Raw genomic sequence first — 27,904 nt, 5'->3', positions numbered from 1 at the left:
GTATCATCTGATGATGACCGGATGGGCGGGGGGTCGTTTATAATTCCGTGGGCAGCGTTAGATGATTCATCCAGTGTGGGTCATATGATCATCATAGCAGTTTATATGGAACACGTTAGAATATAACGCTGCAACTCACCGTGGCTTCCTCGCGCCGCTGGCAGATGAGCGTGGAACAGAATTTTTTCTATTATGGGATGGAGAAATGCCTGATCCATTTCCAGGTTGTATAATAGTATATACGTCCAAATCATGTTGTTTTTTCGAGTTATTTGCACCGATCGATGTTCACTGTGTCAAGACGGAGTCTCTCTAACGATAGCGAGTGCCCGGACGACATATGGATGAGCACTTCCGGTTCGACGAGTCATTTCCTGTTGGCGATCTGCCGATCGGCCACCAGATGGCGCTCTTGAACCGCTAGAGAGTTGAGTGGAGCTTTGCAGTATATCTCAGGGCCCCGGAAGGGAAATATGATTTCGATCACAGATTTTTGAAATATTGATATCAAAGACGAGTTACGGCATCTTCGGCAGAATGAGCATGGCTAGGAATGACGTCTAAACACGTCATCGGCGATTAAAGTGTTAAACATGTTTATATTATTTATAGGGCTATAAAACAAAAAACAAAAAAAAAATATTTCTTGTTCATCTCTCTTTTAACCAGGGTTAACCAGGGGGGGGCGGCGCCCGAGCGCCCCTAGTGGCGAGCCGCCACTGTAACGTATATCTAATCTATGTAACGTATCTCTGGTCGATCGTTTGCTTAACTCGTATAGTGGAATTTCCTTTTCTCTGCGTTGAAGATACGTTGTTCATTCATTCAATTGGCTCGCTTGAAATTAATCTGAGACGACACGAGAGCGCAGTCGGTACAAACAGAACGCAATCTGTGTTTTAATGAAAACACAACTCAATCATCAGGTTTAACAGCTCAGAATGACTTCTATTCTAATATCATCTTCTTCTCGTGGATTGCTGGTTGTCTCTCGTACAATCTTCTCTTTTCTCGAACCGTCTCAGTGGTAGCGTCTCCGGGATGATTCTCCTGTGTGTCTCTCCTTCAGCGAGCACCCCTGTTTAAGAAACTGAAGCCACACCCCTCGTCCTGTTCTGTCATGTGACGTAGGCCCAGGAGCATGGCTTTCTCTGATTGGCTGAATTGCTTTAGATGGCATCCATTTTATGAATACGTCATCTTGTATTTGAGAATCGTTTCCTTGTAAGGCGCTATTGAGTTGTTAGAGACTGAGTTTGCCGTAAATGGAGGGAGTCACTATAATTATAGATACACAACCAACAGTTTACTTCAAATCACTATTCCTATGTGTTACCTTGTTTGTAAGGATTTAAAACTTACAGATTACTTCCTGATTATTCAAACTATATTAGGTTAATTGTTTTCCCGAATTCTGGGGCCTTTTACATATTTTTTAAACTTATTATTGATCTTTAACCATGCTTATCGTATTTGATCTATTTTAAAGTAGTATCTTTGGCTTAGTTTTAACCTTTTCAAACACTCAAGCATTGTAACCAACTTCTAATTTTAGTCTATAATATAGTTTGTAGCTTAACTTAACTTCTAAAAGATCAATCCGTACAAGATGTATACATCGATAATATCAAAAAGATTTGAGACGTTTATGCCAGACATTATAGATGAAGATCAAACTGGATTTATTAAAGGGAGACAGACACAGGACAACGTGAGAAAGACATTACACATAGTAGAGGAGATACAAAAACAAGGTGGTAGCGCGGTACTGATTAGCCTAGATGCAGAAAAAGCATTCGACAGTGTGAGCTGGACATTTTTATATAAAACATTGATGAGGTTCGGACTGAACGGGAGGGCGATGAAGATGATCAAGGCGCTATATCAAGAACCGACAGCGAGGGTTAAGGTGAATGGCAGCCTGACGGATAGAATCAGATTAGAGAGGGCTACCAGACAGGGATGTTGTCTCTCACCAACGCTCTTCACCGTTTTCATAGAACCACTGGCACAACTGATCAGACAGACCGAGGACATTAAGGGAGTAAGGATAAAGGGAACGGAATATAAACTAGGCCTATTTGCGGACGACGTGATAGTATACATGAGGCAACCAGACAAGAGCTTCCCGGCACTGATGGATCTACTGAAGGAATATGGCCACTACTCAGGATACAAACTAAACGTGACAAAGACACAGACCTTAGCATGGAACTATACCCCAACGACGGAAATTAGGGAACAGTACGGGATAAGATGGGACATGGACAAGATTAAATACTTAGGGGTGAACATCACGAGAGGGGTGGGGAAACTGTTTGAGGCGAACTATACACAGATAAATCAGAACATCAAGAGAGACTTGGAGAGATGGACAGTAATGCCCTTGGACTTCAATTCAAGAATAGAGGTCATTAAAATGAACATACTAGCAAGGTTACTGTACCTGTTCCAATCACTACCGATACAAATACCACAGAATCAATTCAGGGAGTGGGACAGACTGATATCGAGGTTCATATGGGCGGGGAGAAGACCACGGGTCAGATATAAAACACTACAACAACCAAATAGTGCTGTGACAAACTGTCAAAAAGGGCTTTAGTTTTTGAGATACCCCTACCGGAGGTAGAACAAAACACAACCATGTTTTTCCTCATCTCTAAGGTCTCCCATATATGAAATGGATTCTTGTATAAAAATATTTTACTGCAAAACTTGTTAAATTGATAGCTATTGTTATACACTCCCAAAGGAAAAAAGAACCAAAATATAGCCTGGCCGTATGGGAGTTGAGACATATAAACTCATGTAGATTAATAATACAAGCTCCAAGAGCTTTCAAATTTGACATGCTAGCAGTCAGACAGTTGCTTAACATAATAGAAAAACCTGGATTGAATATCTTTATGCATGTAGGAAATATATACCTATGTACACATACTTAAAATAAGCGGAAATGTAAAAAAACTATATCTATGCAGAATGTTCTCATTTACTTTGTAGTAGCTCTGTCATGGATTGTCATAGAAACACATATGAGGGCTTTTTCAGAAAGGTGTGGTTGTGCTGAATCCAGCAATACCACATGTGTAAATATAGCATGCATGGTCAGGGAGTTACATCAGTAAATGTATGAGGTGTCCTAAATGAAAGAAAATTAAACATTGACATAATGAAGTCTTCAGTCCAAAGCCCATTGTCAGTGGTGAGAAGCATGTTGACAAATTCAATGTTACTGCAAAGTAAAGTTACTTGAGGTAATGTTCTGGTCTATAATGTTAATATATTTATGATACATTTAATAAATTATACATTTCATATGATACATTTTATGATACTTCATATGGAAACAAAGATCCAATTGAATCAGGTTGAAATTGAAATAGAACACCTTTATTTCAATCTACTGCATTCTGAGCCCCCTGCTATATTCACTGTACACACATGACTGTGTGGCCAGGTTCAGTTCCAACTCCATAGTGAAGTTTGCGGACAACACGGTGGTGGTGGGGCTGATCTCTAATAATGACGAGAAGGCCTATCGGGAGGAGGTTGATGAACTGCCACGCTGGTGCCGGCAGTGTGCGAACCATAGCATGGTCTTTGGGTGAGCCAAGGAACCTTTTTGCGGGCGGGGGGGGGGGGGGGGGGGGGGCCTCTCAGGGAGGAGTCGGACTGTGATCGCAGACGTTACTGTAGCCTGTAGTAGGCCTTGTGTTGTGTATGTATGTATGTATGTGACAAATAAACCTCTTGAATCCTGTCATATATTCAATCAGTTTCAGTAACTACTGAACACATAGACAACTCACTTGTTGATGTAGTTGTGGTCCGGCCATCTGCACAGCACATTCCATGATAAAAAAAAGTATCCATTTAGTTAGATAGATGATAGATCCAACACTGTCTACAGTATCTCGTGATTATCTCTCAGACTCCTGTTCTGATACGACCGCAGCAGGCGCCGGCACGGCCACCGGGCGTTGTCAGAGATAGTCCCCACCGGAGCAGCACCAGCAGCAGGTGTAACGGTGTCGCCTGTAGATGATCCCGCCTCCTGCTGCTCTGTCAAGTCCATTGACTGCTTCACTTTCATCGTGAAACCAAAATTGGTTAGGCTTACTTGTTGCATTTTTCGTTTAGACATTATCCATTCCTGAGTGACCTTATTTACCTGTCAAAACTATCACTGTCAACAAGTCACAGGTTACAACGTGCGGGTCAAGTTTGATTTGTGCCGTGCGTGCAGGCTGCAGTGCCGCCGCGCTCCGAATGGTAATTGCAAGAATAGCATGCATGTTGCCATAATACGTGTGTGAATTAGTGCGCAAATCATTAATCATACATCCAAAATAGCATACGTTTATTATTATACACGATGATGATACAGAAAATTACAGTAAAATGAGAAATGTATGGCAAAAGTAGCATTTATTTTCAGTAATTTAGAGACCCCCCAAAAAATCACAAATCATGTTTTCAGGGGAGCTGATGTCTGATCTAAGGGAGCCATGGCTGCCCCAGCTCCCCCGTGGATCGCACCCTGGGTGCCGGGATAACAGCCTACTCCTGAACATTGGTAAAACCAAAGAGCTGATCGTGGATTTTAGGAGAATACAGCAGGGGACACACGTCACTGCAGATAAATGGGGCTATTGTGGACAGGGTGAGCAGTTTCAAGTACCTGGGAGTCCACATCACAGAGGACCTGACATGGTCAACACACATAGATTCTGTAGTGAAAAAGGCGAAACAGTGCCTCTATCACCTGAGACAGTTAAGGAAGTTCAGAGTATCGGGGAAGATACTCCACTCCTTCTATTCCGGGGCTGTAGAGAGTGTGGTAGATTCTAACATAGATCATCATCATAGGATTTCAAATCAAACTAATGTGTTATATTTAGAGAAAACAGCTGCACTATTGTCAGTCAACCAAATACATTCTTCTGGTGATTAAATTACTCTGCCCTTTTGCCCTGTCTCACTAAAATAGATAGGGTTATTTACTTACGCAAGACCCCTCACAAAAGGTTGGGTGTCGGGCCACTCAACAGCCGGCTGTAACTGTTTGAATAAGCCCTTCGGGGGTTCTAGAACAAAAGAGCCACCTGGGTTCGTCAGGGTGGGGGACAGGAAGGAGTTCAGATAAGCCTTCACACACACACACACACACACACACACACACACACACACACACACACACACACACACACACACACACACACACCTCATAAACAACTTAGTTTTTGATATGGAAGAATGTATAGTAAATGAAAGCTAAAAATATTAAACTGTGTAAAATCAGATGATGTAAGTTAAAATATAAATAGAATAGGCTTGTTTATATTAGGGTAAGAATTCACTAGGTAATTCGTTTTCACTTAAAGTGAAAATAAGTCACTATGAAAAGAAATGTGTTTAATATCTCTGTGTTTATGTGATCAATGGTAATTCATCAATGGTAATTCAAATATAGATATTAGGAATAGATACTAGGAAATGAATAAATGCAATGTATTAAAGTAGATTGATAGATTGAATGAAACAAATGAAAGTATATTTGACTGGGTAAGGACCGCCTCCGTTTGCATTCAAACATAGAGAGGCGGTGATTGGACAAACCACAGCTTATGATGTGATCACAACGAGACCCTGCGCCTTGAGATAAGATGGGATGTTGTGAGGGGGAGGGACACTCTGAAAACCCAACTCACAGGACAACACCTCTTACCACCCATCCACACTCAAGGCGGGCAGGTCAGCAGAAGAACAAAGGACATCGCTTTTGGAGGGAAAACTGAACTATACTTTGATCCCTAGCCAAGGGAACAAAGCCATCATCAACTATCATTTTTCATCTACTATAAATATTAGTCTGGTTGTTATCAAGACGGCATAGGGTCTTTGATCACAATTATAGCATTCTGTATTGTAATTTGTATACAACTCTTAACTTTGATTAAACAGCTGTTGTTATAACCTTTTCCTCCTAATTTCCTCCTGCCTGCACCGCTGAGAAGATATAAGTAATTCCCAGAGCTTTAGAGTTATTGAAACAACGCAGAGTACTAACCACCCGGTTCTGATACAGAGCAGAACCGTTATTAAGCTTGGGAATCTACTTCAAGAGCATTCTGACTGGAAACATCACTGCCTGGTTTGGAAACAGCACGGCACAGTACAGGAAGGGTCTCCAGAGAGTGGTGCACTCAGCAGAGCGTACTACGGGTATTGCACTACCACCCCTGCAGGACTTATAACAGGAGGTACAAATCCCGAGCCTGCAGAATAATGAAAGACCCCAACCACCCCAACAACAGCCTGTTCAAGCTGCTGCGGTCAGGCAAGTGCCTACGTACACACGCTATGAGCACAGAGAGACTCCGGCTCAGCTTTTTCCCCAGGCCATCAGAACACTGAACACTGAACTCTCCACTCACAAGTACACATGAACACACACACACACACACACACACACACACACACACACACACACACACACACACATACACACACACAACACGCAAAAAAGGAAAGAACAGATGTGGTTCTTGTATAGTTTAGATATAGTAAGTAATACATAATGACAGAGTTAAAATTGTATATTGTATAGTAGTGTACATAGGAACCAGTGCCTTCTCAGGAATTTAGCATGTCTTTTTTATCATGCACATCTTATGCCTTACCTGTTTTTTTCTATGTCTATTTTATTATTGTATTATTGCACAATCGATGTGGGCATGACCACCCACATGTCACTGTATGCCCTGGTATGTATGTGACAAATAAACCTCTTGATTCTTGATTCTAGCAACACATCACCGTCACTCATCCACATTATCATCAGTGACTAAATGGATCATTTTTGGGCAGTCAGGGAAAGAGCAAGAGCAAAACTCAGTGCAAGTCAAGCCCACTGAAAGACATTGGCATTTGCTGACATCATTGCAGTTTCCATCTTTACAGTACAGGTGGGTGATGTCTCAAACTTACTTAGGTGCCAGTGCTTTCTGGAACATCACAGGTTCAATGGTCCCATCTTGTCTGAGTCTCCACCCTCTACCAACTGGGTTCCAGAGAAGAGACTTGGCCAGATGGCTGTGACATCACACTGCTGTTTGGTACAAGGCTCTCAACACATGTTGCTGTAAGGCATCTTCTGTTGGGGGTAGATTTGCATCTGATTAATCTGTGGTAGATGCTAGTGTGTAGCTCTGCTCATCCAGGTTGGTGCAAGGACGTCCATTATCCATTTTCGTTTGGCCATACAGGAGGAGGGCATACTGTGTTCTCTGAAGAGATTCTCTGTGGCCCTGTATTGGTTATGTAGTTGCTTAACGACAAAGCTACATAGAGCAGCCTTGTTCCCACTGATCCTCTGTAGTTATAGGAACACTAGATTGTCCTGTGATCATATGTGTTGGTCTGCTGGTTTGGATGGTGCCTCTTCTTTGCCTTTTGTCTTTGATTGAGTGTTGATGGTCATATCTGTCAAACACTATAAAAAACGCAGTTGATGCCTTCCTTTCCCATTAACGTTGCTAATGGGACACACTCACCCAGATCATTGTATGTCTGAAAGGGTCACAGAGGATCTCTTCAGAGAACACAGTCATCTTGGCAGGTGGCTTTGAAAATGGTGAGGAGGTTAAGACGATTAGCAAGTCAGGCCTTGACAGCTTGACAGATCTTTATAGTGACCAGGAGGAGGCTGACACAAGATTGGTGTTACATGCAATACACCTTGCACAGTCACATTCTCGTCTCATTGTCAAATGTGATGATACAGATGTACTGGTTTTGCTTGTGTACTATTCAAGCAAAGGGATGTTTGGATCCTCAACAGTGTTCATGCACTCTGGACATGGCCCAAAGGAAAGATCCATCGATCAGAAGCTTGGAGCAGCACTTTGTGAGTGTTTACCTGCATGCCACGCCCTCACAGGTTGCGTTACCACAAGCAGCTTGTACAGAATTGGGAAGACCACTGCATTCACAAGACTGAAGACCCATCTGAGTGAGTTAATAGAAATGGCCAATTTTAGACTGTCTGAAAGCCTAGAGGAGACTTTTCATGTGGCAAGAAAGTATGCCCTCCTCCTGTATGGCCAAAAGAAAATGGAGAACGGACGTCCTTGCACCAACCTGGATGAGCTGAGGTACACACTAGTATCTACCACAGATTCATCAGCTGCAAATCTACCCCCAACAGAAGATGGCTTCCAGCAACATGCGTTGAGAGCCTTGTACCAAACAGCCATCTGGCCAAGCCTCTTCTCTGGAACCCAGTTGGTAGAGGGTGGAGGCTCAGAGAAGATGGGACCATTGAACCTGTGATGTTCCAGAACGCACCGGCACCTAAGGAAGTTTGAGACATCACCACCTGTACTATAGAGATGGAAACTGCAATTGATTGATTGATTGAAAACTTTATTAACAGATTGCAGAATGGGTACAATACAGTACAGCTCAATACACACAATTGTTAAGGGGATGCAGACCAGAGAAAGACTTTCATCTTGTTTACATCAGGGTCCCCCATTTTCAATTCATCAGGACATATATGACATACATGACATACAGATAGACAATGATGCCAGCAAATCCCAATGTCTTTCAGTGGGCTTGACTTGCACTGAGTTTTGCTCTTGCTCTTTCCCTGACTGCCCAAAAATGATCCATTTAGTCACTGATGATAATGTCGATGAGTGACGTTGATGTGTTGCTAGAATCAAGAATCAAGAGGTTTATTTGTCACATACATACCAGGGCATACAGTGAACATGTGGGTGGTCATGCCTGCATCGATTGTGCAATAATACAATAATAAAATAGACATAGAAATAAAATAGGTAAGACATAAGATGTGCATGATAAAAATAGACATGCTAAATTCCTGAGAAGGCACTGGTTCCTATGTACACTACTATACAATATACAATTTTAACTCTGTTATTATGTTTTACTTACTATATCTAAACTATACAAGAACCACATCTGTTCTTTCCTTAAAGTGACTTTTATATTCTTCATTCCTTTAAAGTGACTTTTCCATTTAGTTTAAAGTGATTGTTTAAAGCGGTTGCAGCGTGTGTGTGTGTGTGTGTGTGTGTGTGTGTGTGTGTGTGTGTGTGCGTGTGTGCGTGTGTGTGTGTGTGTGTGTGTGTGTGTGTGTGTGTGTGTGTGTGTGTGTGTGTGTGTGTGTGTGTGTGTGTGTGTGTGTGTGTGTGTGTGTGTGTGTGTGTGTGTGTGTGTGTGTGTGTGTGCGTGTGTGTGTGTGTGTGTGTGTGTGTGTGTGTGTGTGTGTGTGAGAGTTCAGTGTTCAGTGTTCTGATGGCCTGGGGAAGGAAGCTGAGCCGGAGTCTCTCTGTGCTCGTAACGTGTGTACGGAGGCGCTTGCCTGACCGCAGCTTGAACAGGCTGTTGTTGGGGTGGTGAGGGTCTTTCATTATTCTGCAGGCTCTGGATTTGCACCTGAACTTCCTTAACTGTCTCAGGTGATAGATGCGCTGTTTCGCCTTTTTCACCACGGAATCTGTGTGTTGACCATGTCATGTCCTCTGTGATGTGTACTCCCAGGTAATTGAAACTGTCCACGATAGCCCCATTTATCCGCAGTGGCGTGTGTGTCACCTGCTGTATTCTCCTAAAATCCACGTTCAGCTCTTTGGTTTTACCAATGTTCAGGAGTAGGCTGTTATCCCGGCACCAGCGTGCCAGTTCATCAACCTCCTCCCGATAGGCCTTCTCGTCATTATTAGAGATCAGCCCCACCACCACCGTGTCGTCCGCAAACTTCACTATGGAGTTGGAGCTGAACCTGGCCACACAGTCATGTGTGTACAGTGAATACAGCAGGGGGCTCAGAACGCAGTAGATTGAAATAAAGGTGTTCTATTTCTATCTCAACCTGATTCAATTGGATCTTTGTTTCCATATGAAGTATCATAAAATGTATCATATGAAATGTATAATTTATTAAATGTATCATAAATATATTAACATTATAGACCAGAACATTACCTCAAGTGACTTTACTTTGCAGTAACATTGAATTTGTCAACATGCTTCTCACCACTGATAATGGGCTTTGGACTGAAGACTTCATTATGTCAATGTTTAATTTTCTTTCATTTAGGACACCTCATACATTTACTGATGTAACTCCCTGACCATGCATGCATATATATTTACACATGTGGTGTTGCTGGATTCAGCACAACCACACCTTTCCGAAAAAGCCCTCATCTGTGTTTCTATGACAATCCATGGCAGAGCTACTACAAAGTAAATGAGAACATTCTGCATAGATATACATTTTTTACATTTCCACTTATTTTAAGTATGTGTACATAGGTATATATTTCCTACATGCATAAAGATATTCACATCCAGTTTTTTCTATTATGTTAAGCAACTGTCTGACTGCTAGCATGTCAAGTTTGAAAGCTCTTGGAGCTTGTATTATTAATCTACATGAGTTTATATGTCTCAACTCCCATACGGCCAGGCTATATTTTGGTTCTTTTTTCCTTTGGGGGTGTATAACAATATCTATCAATTTAACAAGTTTTGCAGTAAAATATTTGTATACAAGAATCCATTTCATATATGGGAGACCTTAGAGATGAGGAAAAACATTCTTGTGTTTTGTTCTACCTCCGGTAGGGGTATCTCAACATTTTGGGGGCATTGTCACTAGGCTACAAAGGAAGAGGGAGGGATGGCAGTACCCAGCCTACAAGATTATTATTATGCAGCGCAACTGAGAGCAGTGACGTGCTGGTGTAACGACAAATATGAGGCAAGATGGAAAGACATTGAAAAAGAAGGGGAGGGATACAAGGTACAAGCTCTGGTGGGAGATAGGGAACTGTTCAAAGAAAAAGAGGGACTGTTAGATCCTATCACCAAATGCACCTTGACCATATGGAACAGAGTAGTAAAAACACACAAATTAGAGAAGCAGTCAGGGGTTCTGAGATGGATAGCACATGACAAGAGATTCAAACCAGGGAGGCTGGACCATGGATTCAGGAGGTGGGAGAGGGGGGGGGGGGGGGGGGGGGGGGGCAACAGCGATATGCAAAATGATAGAGAAGGGGGAAATGCAAACACTACAAAAATTAAAGGAGAACTTTGGACTAGAAAACAGGGACCAGATTACTATAATAAAGAAATAAGAGGGGACAAGGAAGAAGAACAGAATGGAATAATTAGGATGATAGTAAGGGCATACGAAGGAGGGAAAGGAAGGGTAATATCAACACTGTACCGGGCTATAATGACCAGCAAGGGACACACGACCGATTATATAAGGGAGAAATGGGAGAGAGAACTAGAGATAGGAATAACAGGGAAGGAATGGGGGAACATATGCGAGGTGCAACATTCAACAACAGGATCGAGGATATGGAAAGAGTTTGGATGGAAAAACATAATCAGATTCTTTATAACCCCAGAGCTGAAGGGAAAATATGCACCAACACAAAGAGCATGCTGGAGGATGTGTGGGAAGGAGGGGGCAAATCACACACACATATTCTGGGGATGTCAGAAGCTGAAGGGGTATTGGGAGGAGATAGGGGAGGCAATGATCAGAATATTAGGATATGGGTTACCACAAACAGGACTGGTGCTTTACTTAGGAGACCTGACACACGAGGGAATACAAGGGGGGGACAAATATTTAATAAAGATAATGTTGATAGCGGCCAGAAAAGCAATAACAAGACTGTGGTACAAAGAAGACCCACCGACAATAGCACAATGGGTAGGAATAGTGGAAGAGATACAGGATATGGAGAGGATAACACACATGCTGAGGTTACAGGAAGAGAAATTTGGAGAAAGATGGGGAAAGTGGGAGGATTACAAGGGGAACGAAAACGACATCACAGAGGAAGAACCAAATGCATCACAAGAGGGCGACGGGTAAAGGAGGAAAGAGGTTCAAGGAGGGTCTCTGAACCCATGTCACACACTTTTGACTTAGTTAGCATTTTCTGATTTTATTTTTTATTTTTTTGGGTATTACAATTGTATTATATTTTTTGTACTTTATTATTTATGTCTGTTTAACAATGTTGTATTATGGGTTCCATTTTTGTGTAAGTGTGGATTCAGGAGGTGGGAGAGGGGGGGGGGGGCAACAGCGATATGCAAAATGATAGAGAAGGGGGAAATGCAAACACTACAAAAATTAAAGGAGAACTTTGGACTAGAAAACAGGGACCAGATTACTATAATAAAGAAATAAGAGGGGACAAGGAAGAAGAACAGAATGGAATAATTAGGATGATAGTAAGGGCATACGAAGGAGGGAAAGGAAGGGTAATATCAACACTGTACCGGGCTATAATGACCAGCAAGGGACACACAACCGATTATATAAGGGAGAAATGGGAGAGAGAACTAGAGATAGGAATAACAGGGAAGGAATGGGGGAACATATGCGAGGTGCAACATTCAACAACAGGATCGAGGATATGGAAAGAGTTTGGATGGAAAAACATAATCAGATTCTTTATAACCCCAGAGCTGAAGGGAAAATATGCACCAACACAAAGAGCATGCTGGAGGATGTGTGGGAAGGAGGGGGCAAATCACACACACATATTCTGGGGATGTCAGAAGCTGAAGGGGTATTGGGAGGAGATAGGGGAGGCAATGATCAGAATATTAGGATACGGGTTACCACAAACAGGACTGGTGCTTTACTTAGGAGACCTGACACACGAGGGAATACAAGGGGGGGACAAATATTTAATAAAGATAATGTTGATAGCGGCCAGAAAAGCAATAACAAGACTGTGGTACAAAGAAGACCCACCGACAATAGCACAATGGGTAGGAATAGTGGAGGAGATACAGGATATGGAGAGGATAACACACATGCTGAGGTTACAGGAAGAGAAATTTGGAGAAAGATGGGGAAAGTGGGAGGATTACAAGGGGAACGAAAACGACATCACAGAGGAAGAACCAAATGCATCACAAGAGGGCGACGGGTAAAGGAGGAAAGAGGTTCAAGGAGGGTCTCTGAACCCATGTCACACACTTTTGACTTAGTTAGCATTTTCTGATTTTATTTTTTATTTTTTTGGGTATTACAATTGTATTATATTTTTTGTACTTTATTATTTATGTCTGTTTAACAATGTTGTATTATGGGTTCCATTTTTGTGTAAGTGTTGTTTGTCTATAAATGTTAATAAAGTTTAAAAAAAAAAAAAAATCAATCCGTTTCTTGTTTAGTCTCAAACTGATCCATACAATAATCTAAACCGGTCTAGTCTAATTTTCAATACATAATACTTTATAGTTTAGTTTACTGTTTTAGGCAATTTAGCCAAATTTAGGCAATTAATTACAAAGGAGTTCCTGTGACCAGAAGGTGACCAGGTGCCCTCTGTGGAAGTTGGACCCATAAAGATTGCTATTTCTAACCGTGGGTCCTTGAGTGACCTTTTTGTTAGATTCTGGCTTGTCTAAACAGGATGACCTGTTGAACTGCTAACTTTATCTTATGTCCCGGCCCCATATGGCCTAGAGTATTTACAGTTGGCCTAATCAATCACAATGCCTCCATTGTGGGGGAAGGTTTTGGTCAACAGCCATCTGTTCAACTGTTAAACTTACTGGCAGCCAGAACCTGCTGTTATCTAAATTACCTTGTGGTTTCCTGTAGAATCTATGTGAAGGGGGAAGGGGCCATTTACCGTTGCAGCGAGAGAGACATTTTTTATTCTAACTGACGTCTATTGAATATTTACCATTGTATAGTCGGTTTGCACTTTTTAACCTATTGACTTTGGCCAGATTTAAATGCAGATTAACTGTTTCCTATACCTCTTACCACTCGGATTCGTCCCGTAGAATTGTACCTTGAGGAATCAGTAATGTTTCATTTTGATAATTTACCACACAGGTTCCTCTGATTGGCCACGACCCCCATGTGACCCGCGCTAGCACTCCCCCTTATCCACCCCTGCCGCCCTCGCTCTGTGTGTTGTGTTGCAGCGCACACCAGAACGGCAGAGGTCGCTGCCTTCCTCAATTTATACGCATGGAAGTATTGACTATGCCGTAAAGAATCATTAAAAAAATATACCTTAACTGGAATATGTTGTGCCTTTACACATATGGCACAATATGGTTTGTCATGACAAACCAATAAAATATCGCACCAGAGCTCAGCGATGCCGCTCGCGGCAGCATATTCTCGCCGCTGGCTGAGCTCTGTTGTCCGCTGGAGCAAGCCAGAGACAGCCGGCGATGCGATATTTTATTTCTTTGTCATGACAAACCAATTACATAATCCAACATATGTGTAAAGGCACAACATATTCCAGTTAACGGTATCTTTTTTTAATGATTCGTTACGGCGCAATCAATACTTCCATGCATTCGGGACCTCAATGTTTTGGGGGTTTTCATCAGACAAATCGGATCCGGGGATTCGGCTCCCATCAGTCGGGCAAGAACTGCGGATTTCCAGCCTCTCTCCTCTCTCCTGGAGCTTAAGGGGGAGCTTAGTATTCCTGCCTCTGAGGAGGTGGCTACAACAACTACATGCAGTCACTGTGTGTTGTTGTAGCCAGCGGGTAAATCGTGATTTTTTTATTTGTTCGTCATGACAAACCAATTACATAATCCAACATATGTGTAAAGGCACAACATATTCCAGTTAACGGTATATTTTTTTAATGATTCGTTACGGCGTAGTCAATACTTCCATGCGTATAAATTGAGGAAGGCAGGGAGCTCTGCCGCTCTGGTGCGCGCTGCAACACAACACACAGCAGAGCGGCAGTGGCAGCGGCAGCGGTGGATAAGGGGGCATGCTAGCGCGTGTGTAATGTAAATGTGTGTAATCACATAGACAGTAGTATATGAATACACAATATAATATGTAACCAGTATAGACCGTGGTATAGTTAAAATGTCTATATATTATTAATACATATGAATGCACTATAATTATGTTAGATATAGGTAATATAAATGTGAATAAATAAATATGAATACATTATATGTCAGATATAAGCAGTATAAATGTGAATAAATATGACTACATTATATGTCATATATAAGCAGTATAGACAGTAGATAAATATAAATATACATGTTTTTGATTGATTGGAATGGAAGAGAGACATTGAGTTGTCTCATTTGCAACACCATCAAGATTACAAATGCAAACAGTTCATAATACATAGAAAGGGGATAAAATACAGTTGCATAAATAGGACAAAAACAAGTGAAAAGAGAAGAAAAGAAAAAAAGAAAAAAACAGTTACACACTAATACCATACTATACCACACCATACCTTACCATACTATACCATATAATACAGTAATACCATATAATACTATACTATACCACACCATACTATACCATATAATACAGTAATACCATATAATACCATACTATACCATATCATACAGTAATACCATACTATACCACACCATACCTTACCATACTATATCATATAATACAGTAATACCATATCATACTGAAAGATAGTTCGGTAATCAGCCAATCTCATCTCGTCATCTCCTTCGTGACTCTCCCTGTTCTGCGTTGTTTGTTTTCAATCCTTCACATTGCCTGTCACCCACTGTATCAACCCCTGTTAGTACATCCGTTAGTCATAAGAAACGACACTGCAACGTGATCTCTTTCCTTAGATCCTCATGTTTATTTTCATAAACAGCCGCTGTACCAGATGTAACCAATTCGGTAATGTCCTTGAACAGTCTTTGAAGGAAAACTAAATTCAGTATTCTCCACCATCTCTTCGCTCATCAGTCCCATGGTTCTGGGCCGCATCGTAGCCAAAACCTCCCCTGTTAGCCGAAGCTAGCGATGCTGTGTCATATTCCCCTGCCCCACCCGGCGAGGGTGAGGAAGGATCTCACAGTCTCTGATCAGCGCGTCTGCTTGATTGTGCGTCGGGTCTCGATCTAACTTATCCCGGAAGAAACTCACACCTCATAACATTCTCCCCATAGCAACGGGCCGCCCCCTCTTCTCGTTACTACGTGACACGCTCCCATGGCAACTGCTCTTCACCTTTAACACACTAAACATCCGTTCTATCGATGTCAAACTATTCCCATAGTTCTCTCTCTGACCAAACCTGCCTGCTCTCAGTGCTTATCTCGATTGTTTTTGTTACAAACCTGCTGACGACCTTGGCATTCACACACCCTGCTTGCTACCGTGGAGACACACACTGGCTGCCGGCTACTTTTAAGATCTATAGATCCGTCTGAGTAGATGCTGTCACCCACCGATATATACATTATATACACATTGAAAAACATATATTCCTTCAATACCATACCACACCATACCTTACCATACTATACCATAATACAGTAATACCATACTATACCACACCACACCATACTATACCATATAATACAGTAATGCCATATAATACCATACTATACCACACCATACCTTACCATACTGTACTATACCATAATACCACACATACCATATACTACCATACCCCACCATACCATACTCTATCATATCCATTCCATACCCTACTGTGCCATACCACACTTCACTACAACCCATACCTCATTACACCTTACTGTAAATTATATTGTACCTAAATTGTACCTCATCCCACTTCTGCTTTGCACTGTATAGTATATTGTATGGTAACTCAGTTACTTCTACTCTACATAGAGCATTGTATATATGTATATACTGAACATTTTTGTCTACGTACTTGACTTCTATTTTATACTTGCTATACTTATTTTATTACCTATTTTTGCCTAGCACAGTCTCTGGAGCGAAACAGAAAGAAGCATTTTGTATCAAATTATTCTGTACTTCTGACAACTAATAAAGAAACTTGAAACTTGAACTTGAAACTTGAACTACCATACCATACAATATAATATCATATAATATAATTCCATTATGATTAATTGAAAATGGGGGACCCTGATGTAAACAAGACGAAAGTCTTTCTCTGGTCTGCATCCCCTTAACAATTGTGTGTATTGAGCTGTACTGTATTGTACCCATTCTGCAATCTGTTAATAACATTTTCAATCAATCAATCAATCAATCAATCAATCAATCAATCAATCAATCAATCAATCCATTCCACACCTTACCATACATACTACACCAGTTTATCCACAAGCCCAAGCAGGTACAAATACCTGTTTAGTTTATATTTCCACAATAGTGCCTTCAATTCACCCTCTAGCAACATATTTTATAATTATAAGATATTATGTAAGTCATTAGTTAGAACCTCTCCTGTCGGCTAGGGGGCAGGATGGCCCGCCACGTTAGCTGCCTACAGCTGGAGTCACCGAAGAAGAAGAATTGCGGAAGTGGGAAAGGTTTTTCTGACGGATAACGAGGCTAACTGGCTAACTAACCTACCTACCTTAGCTGTCTTACGACCAAATTATCAAGTTACCAGGATAGGTAGAAATCCCAACTAAAGGTAAAGTAAACAAACACCCCGAGTGTAATGGTTTTGTGGCGTTCGGTGTCTCGGCTTTTGTGTCAGTCGCGACAAAATTGGCCTCGAAGTGCTAACGTTAGCTAGGCGTCTTCACCAAACCTGTGATGAGAGCCAGTAGTATTTTAGCTTGCTAACGAGGTTATTATTTTGTGTTCTTTAACCAGAAAAACATCTGTTTATTCCTAATTAAATTCAGTAGTGTTACTTATTATTAACCAGAGCTACTGTCACGCCTGTAGCTTACTATATTATGAAATGTCAGGTAATTAGCTAGCTAACCTAACTGCTTTTGTGTGTTGCTAACTCAGTTGTGACTTTTCTCAGCCTGACTCTAATGGTCAGCTGACTCAGATGATGACCGTTAGGCCCCGCAACGCTTGTATACGTTCACTGTAGTTGTTTTTGACGTTGTTGTTGTTGTTGTGTGTCTCTCTCTCTCCCAGGAGCAAGATGACTACAGCACCTTATAATTACTCCTACATCTTCAAGTACATTATCATTGGTAAGACTGGAAGCTCTACATCCATTCTAGACTGTGACTACATGGAGACATAATGTGAGTGTATCTGATGACCGAGCAGGGGGACAATAGATAATACTTCACTGCTGTGTGCTGATGTCAGGGAAAGTCTGAGATCCTTAGTGTCCCTTGAGAGAGAGATATACTTTGATTTGATTTAAAATCTTTATTTCTTTATTTTTATTTCTTTAATCTGTATATGTAAATAAAACAAAAATAAACCATTCATCTCTAGCAATGAAATGATAAAAAAAAAAGTCCCTCTGAGAGAGATACTTAGCTCCACCCCTCTGAGAGAGATACTTAGCTCAACCCCTCTGATGGAGATACTTAGCTCAGTCCCTCTGATAGAGTTACTTAGCTCCACCCCTCTGATGGAGATACTTAGCTCAGTCCCTCTGATGGAGATACTTAGCTCCACCCCTCTGATGGAGATACTTAGCTCAGTCCCTCTGAGAGAGATACTCAGCTCCACCCCTCTGATGGAGATACTTAGCTCAGTCCCTCTGAGAGAGATACTTAGCTCCACCCCTCTGATGGAGATACTTAGCTCAGTCGCTCTGAGAAAGACCAGTAGGATCTTCAAGCTGCTCTCTGTGGTCCATTATGTTGTAGCAGACAGCAAAGTCTTGGTGTGTTGTCATAATACAATTGTCACTCTCCCATCCTCTCTTTCTCTCCCTCTTTGTTTCCCTCTCTCTATCTCTCCCTCTGTGTTTCCCTCTCTCTATCTCTCTCTCCCTCTGTGTCTCTAGGTGACATGGGAGTAGGGAAGTCTTGTCTCTTGCACCAGTTCACAGAGAAGAAATGTAAGTCCTTTTTCATTTGTCTCCAACCTCCTCTGCACATTCCTCTTTCTCACCTCATCCTCTCCTGTCAGTCATGGTAGACTCACTGCACCAATGTTGTGGTTAGATTTATTTTGAAAAGAAAAGATGATTCCCTAAACTTAAATATTTATTTCCCCTGAACTGTACGCAGAGAGTCTATTTAATCTATTTGTGTGTCTGACGTTACACTGTTCTGGGCATCGACGACCCCACATACCATTGGAAGAAGAGTTTGTATTTATAATATTAGCCGTAATTATTTACATTTGTTTTATTTGTGATGTCAGTCATGGCGGACTGCCCTCACACTATCGGGGTGGAGTTTGGGACGAGGATCATGGAGGTCCACGGTCAGAAGGTCAAGCTGCAGATCTGGGACACAGCAGGTCAGGAGAGGTTCAGAGCCGTGACCAGGTCTTACTACAGAGGAGCCGCTGGCGCCCTCATGGTCTATGACATCACTAGGTAATATACTGAATATATATCATGACATCACTAGGTAATATACTGAATAAATATATATCATGACATCACTAGGTAATATACTGAATATATATCATGACATCACTAGGTAATATACTGAATATATATCATGACATCACTAGGTAATATACTGAATATATATCATGACATCACTAGGTAATATACTGAATAAATATATATAATGACATCACTAGGTAATATACTGAATATATATCATGACATCACTAGGTAATATACTGAATAAATATATATCATGACATCACTAGGTAATATACTGAATAAATATATATCATGACATCACTAGGTAATATACTGAATATATATCATGACATCACTATACTGAATATATATCATGACATTGCTAGGTAATATAGGGGTGACAGTGGCTCGGGAGGTAGAGCAGTCGTCTGGCAATCCGGAGGTTCCCGGTTCAATTCCCGCTCCTCCCTGGCACCGTGTCGATGTGTCCTTGAGCAAGACACTTAACCCCTAATTGCTCCCGATGAGCAGGATGGCACCTTGCATGGTTGCCTCCGCTGTCGGTGTGTGAGTGAATGGGTAAAATGTGAGTAACAAATTGTAAAGCGCTTTGGATAAAAGCGCTATATAAAAAAGCAGCCATTTACCATACTGAATATATATCATGACATCACTAGGTAATATACTGAATATATATCATGACATCACTAGGTAATATACTGAATATATATCATGACATCACTAGGTAATATACTGAATATATATATCATGACATCACGAGTAGGGGTGTAACGATGCATCAATGCAGTTTAAAAAAAAAATTGTGTGTATTGTTTTTATTGACCTATAGTCCATTCATGCTGAGTGAATCAGTTCACCCAGCCACATTTGTGTATTCAATTTTTTTTGGGGAATTAACTGATAGAAAATTAATCGAATCGAATCGTGGTTAAATGAAGAGATTTCATGATGCATTGAATCGTTGCCTGAAGAATCGTAATCGAATTTAATTGTTGTGAGTTTGCATCGTTACACCCCTAATCACGAGGTAATATACTGAATATATATCATGACATCACTAATATACACAATAATATATCATGACATCACTAGGTAATATACTGAATATATATCATGACATCACTAGGTAATATACTGAATATATATCATGACATCACTATACTGAATATATATCATGATATCACTAGGTAATATACAGAATATATATAATGACATCACTAGGTAATATACTGAACATATATCATGACATAACTAGGTAATATACACAATATATATCATGACATCACTAGGTAATGTACTGAATAGATCATGACATCACTAGTTAATACAGAATATTGATTGAAACCTTTATTCTCTAAATGAACATTGAGGTTTTACCCTCATTCAAGTACATGTTAAAGGAAAAAATAAATGTGCATAAATAGGACAAACCACATGTTACATAATAAGGTAGGGAGGTTTATGATCATGTTCTTAAATAAAAAACAGCCATACTGAGGTTGTGAGGTTTGTGATCATGTTCTTAAATTAAAAACAGTTGCATACTGAGGTTGGGAGGTTTGTGATCATGCTCTTAAATAAAAAATAAAAAAAACAGTTACATACTGAGGTAGGGAGGTCTCAAATATCCTACCTGGGACTGTACCACTGAAATATCCTACCTGGATTTGGACCACAATAAAAAGGAGTTTTCAAGTTTTATTGTGTTGATAAAACATTTTTGAGAACCTGTCTGACTGTTTAGAACCTAATCACCTGTCTGTTTATTAGGAGAAGTACTTACAACCATCTGAGCAGTTGGCTGACTGATGCTAGGAACCTGACCAACCCTAATACTGTGAGTCAACACCATATACACACCCCATCTCAGTGTGACTACTGAGATGACACACTAAACTAACATGACAACCTGTGTGTGTGTCAGGTGATCATGTAGTAAGTCTAACCTGTGTGTCAGGTGATCATGTAGTAACACTAACCTGTGTGTGTCAGGTGATTATTCATGTAGTAACACTAACCTGTGTGTGTCAGGTGATTATTCATGTAGTAACACTAATCTGTGTGTGTCAGGTGATTATTCATGTGGTAACACTAACCTGTGTGTGTCAGGTGATTATTCATGTGGTAACACTAACCTGTGTGTCAGGTGATTATTCATGTGGTAACACTAACCTGTGTGTGTCAGGTGATTATTCATGTGGTAAGTCTAACCTGTGTGTGTCAGGTGATTATTCATGTGGTAACACTAACCTGTGTGTGTCAGGTGATTATTCATGTGGTAAGTCTAACCTGTGTGTGTCAGGTGATTATTCATGTAGTAAGTCTAACCTGTGTGTGTCAGGTGATTATTCATGTGGTAACACTAACCTGTGTGTGTCAGGTGATTATTCATGTAGTAAGTCTAACCTGTGTGTGTCAGGTGATTATTCATGTAGTAAGTCTAACCTGTGTGTGTCAGGTGATTATTCATGTGGTAACACTAACCTGTGTGTGTCAGGTGTTTATTCATGTGGTAAGTCTAACTTGTGTGTGTGTGTCAGGTGATTATTCATGTAGTAAGTCTAACCTGTGTGTGTCAGGTGATTATTCATGTAGTAAGTCTAACCTGTGTGTGTGTGTCAGGTGATTATTCATGTGGTAACACTAACCTGTGTCTGTCAGGTGATTATTCATGTAGTAAGTCTAACCTGTGTGTGTGTGTGTGTCAGGTGATTATTCATGTAGTAACACTAACCTGTGTGTGTCAGGTGATTATTCATGTGGTAAGTCTAACCTGTGTGTGTCAGGTGATTATTCATGTAGTAAGTCTAACCTGTGTGTGTCAGGTGATTATTCATGTAGTAAGTCTAACTTGTGTGTGTGTGTCAGGTGATTATTCTCATAGGGAACAAGGCTGATCTGGAGGCGCAGAGAGACGTAACATATGAGGAGGCCAAACAGTTTGCTGAGGAGAATGGTGAGAGAAACAGTTTTTCTTATTTATTTCCTTTCCACCTTTCTATAACATTGTTGACTGAATTGATATTCTCAACTCATAACAACATGGGAGTGGTTCCAGCTCTGTGTAAACTGAACGGATGTCTGTCTGTCTGTCCGTCTGTCGCTCTGTCTGTCCTCCTGTCGTAGGTCTGCTGTTTCTGGAGGCCAGCGCCAAGACGTAAGTTTACATTTACACACAGTTTCTGAAACAGTGTTCCTTATTTGTTTGTTACCTGGTGTATCCTTACTGTGTGTCCCCTCTTTCTCTCCTTCCCCCCTCTCTTTCTCTCTGTCTCACTTTGTCTGCGTGTCTCTCTCTCTTTCTCTTTGTCTGTGTGTGTCTCTCTCTCTCTCACTTTGTCTGTGTATGTCTCTCTCTTTCTCTCTGTCTCACTTTGTCTGTGTCTCTCTCTCCCTCTCTCTCTCTCTGTCTCACTTTTTTCTCTGTCTCTCTCTCTGTCTCACTTTGTCTCTCTCTCTCTCGTGTCACTTTGTCTCTCTCGTGTCACTTCTCTCTCTCTCTCTCTCTCTCTCTCTCTCTCTCTCTCTCTCTCTCTCTCTCTCTCTCTCAGAGGGGAGAATGTAGAGGATGCGTTTCTTGAAGCTGCTAAGAAGATTTATCAGAACATCCAGGATGGGAGTCTGGACCTGAACGCTGCAGAGTCTGGAGTCCAACACAAGCCCTCGGCCCCACAGGGAGCCCGGCTCAGCTCTGACACGCAGCCCGCCAAGGAGGCCTGCAGCTGCTAGTGGACCTGACACACACACACACACACACATACGTGCACGCACACTGACTGACACACACACACACACACACACACACATAAATACATACACACACATACATGCACGCACACTGACTGACACACATACACGCACACACACATACATGCACTCACACTGACTGACACACACTCACACATACATACACACACACATACATGCACGCATACTGACTGACACACACACACACAGACATACACAGCAGCTGCCTCTCTGCATGTGTGTGACATCATCTTTATTCACTAGGAGGCGCTGTTCAGATAGGGAGGGCCTTTGGCACCCACACAGACACATGCACTCACACACACACTCCCTCCATCCCCTCTGCTCTCTCTCTCTCTCTCTCTCTCTCTCTCTCTCTCTCTCTTTCTCCCAGTAACAGGGCGCTAGCCTGCTGGCCTTTTAATCTGTTTTAATTTACCTAAGTTATTGATTATTAAAGTACAGATCGATGATTGATCATCTATGTAGAGAGACAGCTGACCAAACTCCTGATGATTATGATGATGATTTTGTTTTGTTGTTAATTTGTTCCTCTGCTGTCACATGATGTCCCAGTTCCCCACTGTAGCTATTATGCTTCTCTCCTAGCAACCATAGTAACCATAGTAACCATAGTAACCAGGCACTTTAGTTCCATTGGGGACACAAACTGGCCGAAGTGAAAGCATTCTGATTTTGTTATCTTTTTTGTAAAGCTGACATGAACTGTCTGATGACAGGAGGCCAGTTGTTGTGACACGTCCTGTTTCACCCTGAGACCTGGATATGTCCTGTTTCACCCTGAGACCTGGATACGTCCTGTTTCACCCTGAGACCTGGATATGTCCTGTTTCACCCTGAGACCTGGATACGTCCTGTTTCACCCTGAGACCTGGATACGTCCTGTTTCACCCTGAGACCTGGATACGTCCTGTTTCATCCTGAGACCTGGATACGTCCTGTTTCACCCTGAGACCTGGATACGTCCTGTTTCACCCTGAGACCTGGATACGTCCTGTTTCACCCTGAGACCTGGATACGTCCTGTTTCACCCTGAGACCTGGATACGTCCTGTTTCACCCTGAGACCTAGATACGTCCTGTTTCACCCTGAGACCTGGATATGTCCTGTTTCACCCTGAGACCTGGATACGTCCTGTTTCACCCTGAGACCTGGATATGTCCTGTTTCACCCCGAGACTTGGATATGTCCTGTTTCATCCTGAGACCTGGATACGTCCTGTTTCATCCTGAGACCTGGATACGTCCTGTTTCACCCTGAGACCTGGATACGTCCTGTTTCATCCTGAGACCTGGATACGTCCTGTTTCACCCTGAGACCTGGATACGTTCAGTCTGTCACCCTGAGACCTGGATACGTCCTGTTTCACCCTGAGACCTGGATACGTTCAGTCTGTCACCCTGAGACCTGGATACGTTCAGTCTGTTAGGTCTTTTCCTTCAACCTGGTCTAAACAGATGGGTTGTTCTGTTAGGTCTGTGTTGCTTCAACCTGGTCTAAACAGATGGGTTGTTCTGTTAGGTCTGTGTTGCTTCAACCTGGTCTAAACAGACAGGGTGTTCTGTTAGGTCTGTGTTGCTTCAACCTGGTCTAAACAGGCATACTTTAGCACTAAGAAGATACAACCCCCCCTCCCCCAAAAGAAACAGGAAGTGTCATTAACAACACTTCATGTCAGACACGGCATAGTCTTACTGGTCATCACACCGTGTTAAAACCAACACGTCAACTTGAGCTGCTACTAACACATCTAAAAGCTACTGTATAGAATGTCTAACATCAATTGATCATTGTCAAATAAAAGTGATAATTTTTGATCACTTAGTATAATGACATAATTTGGCTCCGCGTATTGTAAGTGGTAGTGTGTTTCTCAAAAACAAGTAGCGATCATGCCTTTTGAATAATGAAAAGCGACTCAGCAGAATTCACGGGACCTGCAGATACATTTATAATCCGTTAGCTGGAGCCTCCTCTATTAAACCAACATATCATTCTGCAGGAGTTAAAGCAACATATCAATAATTGACGATGATGTATTGATTGTAAGACGCTGCCCAGTAGGGTGATGTGTTGAGAAGTAACACCACACGTATCGTCCAGGTCATCCTCAGGCCAGGAACGTGTTCAGGCCCGGAACGTACATTCTACTCTTCTGTTGCCTGTTTATCTCTTTCTGTAAAAATACATAACTTGCTTTTTAGGGTTCTTTCATATTTATATTATATATATATATATATATATGTATATTATCTGTAATGATTTCCGTCATCTCTACTTTTCATTGTGTGTCTGACCATGGGAACGCACTTCATGGTAATATTTGTAAATAAATTCTCTCTCTATATATATATATATATTTTTTTTTTTGTGATCATTTTTTAAATTATTATAAAAAAAAATCTTCCAGTTGAAACAAGACAAACCACAATACAGTAATAATGATAAACGACAATAACAGCAGTAATGATAACAATAATGACAAATAGAAATAATAAAAACAGAATATAAAATTAAGTTGCCACAGACATTACAATAAAGACGTTCCTTCCCCCACTCCCAGGACCCCTCAGGACCGAAACCCAGACCCCGCTCCGCCGCTAGATCATGGCCTTTACTTTCTCAGCTGCAGAGGCCCACAATTCAAATGTTGGATTCCCTAACTCCAATCACCCGGGCAGTGGAGATCTCCATATAAATTACATCCAAGCGTGTCAAAGCCCAATTGATTGTTGTACGTTTTTTGGGTCGTTTCGAACTCATGGCTATACATTTTTTGGCTGCTGTAACTTTCTCTAGAATGAGTCTTTTTTTGTTGTATGGAGGCCGGCAGTAGGGAGATATCATTTAGGATTAGTGTTGTTGTGGAAAGTGGAATTGTCAGGTTACATATGTCCGAAAGTTTAGTTGTTATGGATTTCCAAAAACGAGCCACTGGTGGACATTGAACATGTGCATAATAAGTGCCAGTGGCCCTCAGAGCACACAGAGTCTCTCTATATATATACTGTATACTATATATATACACTGATGATGAAGATATTGTCTGTCCTACAGTGGAAGTGAGGACCAAAGGCATTCAACTCAAAAAGTGTTTTATTGATCCAGGTTCCAGGTGGCGTGTAAGAAGCCAGTGTAAACACGCCTGGAAATCTAGTGTTTTATTGATCCAGGTTCCAGGTGGAGCGTAAGAAGTCAGTGTAAACATGCCTGGAAATCTAGTGTTTTATTGATCCAGGTTCCAGGTGGCGTGTAAACATGCCTGGAAATCGAGTGTTTTATTGATCCAGGTTCCAGGTGGAGTGTAAGAAGCCAGTGTAAACACGCCTGGAAATCTAGTGTTTTATTGATCCAGGTTCCAGGTGGAGTGTAAGAAGTCAGTGTAAACAGGCCTGGAAATCTAGTGTTTTATTGATCCAGGTTCCAGGTGGCGTGTAAACATGCCTGGAAATCGAGTGTTTTATTGATCCAGGTTCCAGGTGGAGTGTAAGAAGCCAGTGTAAACACGCCTGGAAATCGAGTGTTTTATTGATCCAGGTTCCAGGTGGAGTGTAAGGGTGCTTTCACATATAGTTTTGGTGGACTCGGTGCGGTTCTGGTGGTGAAGTTGCAACATTGTTGCATTCATCATTTGGTTCGTCTGCATTCACACAGTAAATTTGTCAGGTGCACCAAACTTTATGAACAATGTCACGCGGTCGAAAAGGGCGCTCGTCTATTGGACACAATGGAGAGTGGAAATCCCTCCCCTTCAGGAAGTGAAATGCGGAAATACACAAACTGCATAGCAGTGATAGTAGCAGAGGCGTGGCATTGATAGAGTGGAAATGTGTGTGTGGCTGCGAGCCCGTGTGTGTGTCTGTGTGTGTGGACTGCGAGCCATGTCTGACTCCAGATCAGCGGATCACCCAAGTCTGTCCACGAGACATGTTTACACAGTGTGCTTGTAATGCCGCGCGCCATGGTAATAATAAGCCGTGTTTTTTTCTTCTTCCTTCTACCCAAGATGCACAGTTAGATAGATAGATAGATGCAGTGTGCTGCGCGCGGTATTAATAATAATAATAATAAGCTGCGGTGTTCCTTCTACCCAAGATGCCTGACTGACTACGTTTGGTCCGCTGAAGGCGAACCGAGACCTATGTTTTTTGGAGGACCGAGTTCGCATGTTTGGTCCGCGGACCGAGTTCGACTGCGCATTCACACAAACCCGAAAAACCGGACTATCGACTTCTGGTCCGATAGTCCGGACCAAAGAAGTCAGTGTAAACATGCCTGGAAATCGAGTGTTTTATTGATCCAGGTTCCAGGTGGCGTGTAAGAAGCCAGTGTAAACACGCCTGGAAATCTAGTGTTTTATTGATCCAGGTTCCAGGTGGCGTGTAAGAAGCCAGTGTAAACACGTCTCACAGCAGTTATTCAATTCCAGCAAGTGGACCCAGGAACAGGAGTTTTAAAAAATGTTAACTTGAAAATACAAACCATTTGAATTCCAAGGCTGTTGTACTCCATCGAGCAGGCTGTCATTTCAACTTCTGAGGGTTGTATTTTGCGCAGTGATTTCAAATGTTTAAAAAATTAAAAATACATTCAAATGAATTATATATTAACATTTGGAACCTTTCCTTCTTGATACAGCTGGTTTGTTCAACTTGGGAATCCTGATATGTCAGTATTATATTTCTGACAATTTCTCATGAAACTCCAGATTCATATTCAGAGTTTTATTTGCCACATGGAAGCAATACAATCATACAGTTTTTCTTACTAAATCATAAATAACGTTCTAC

General features: G+C 41.5%; 1 protein-coding gene across 1 annotated transcript; it reads left to right on the top strand.

Moving 5' to 3' along the window:
- Nucleotides 1-17,362: 17,362 nt before the first annotated feature.
- Nucleotides 17,363-24,536, top strand: LOC311223989 (ras-related protein Rab-14-like). The gene is made up of 8 exons (XM_084308777.1): nucleotides 17,363-17,492; nucleotides 17,957-18,015; nucleotides 18,789-18,842; nucleotides 19,151-19,328; nucleotides 21,117-21,183; nucleotides 22,215-22,302; nucleotides 22,473-22,503; nucleotides 22,898-24,536. Exons 2-8 carry the CDS (start codon nucleotides 17,964-17,966, stop codon nucleotides 23,073-23,075), a joined length of 648 nt encoding a protein of 215 aa, XP_084164903.1. The 5' UTR covers nucleotides 17,363-17,492; nucleotides 17,957-17,963; the 3' UTR covers nucleotides 23,076-24,536.
- Nucleotides 24,537-27,904: the final 3,368 nt, after the last annotated feature.

The sequence above is a fragment of the Notolepis coatsorum genome (genome assembly GCF_963971535.1).
Source record: "Notolepis coatsorum genome assembly, chromosome: 2".
NCBI lineage: Eukaryota > Metazoa > Chordata > Actinopteri > Aulopiformes > Paralepididae > Notolepis > Notolepis coatsorum.
This window is presented reverse-complemented; position numbering and strand designations above follow the sequence as displayed.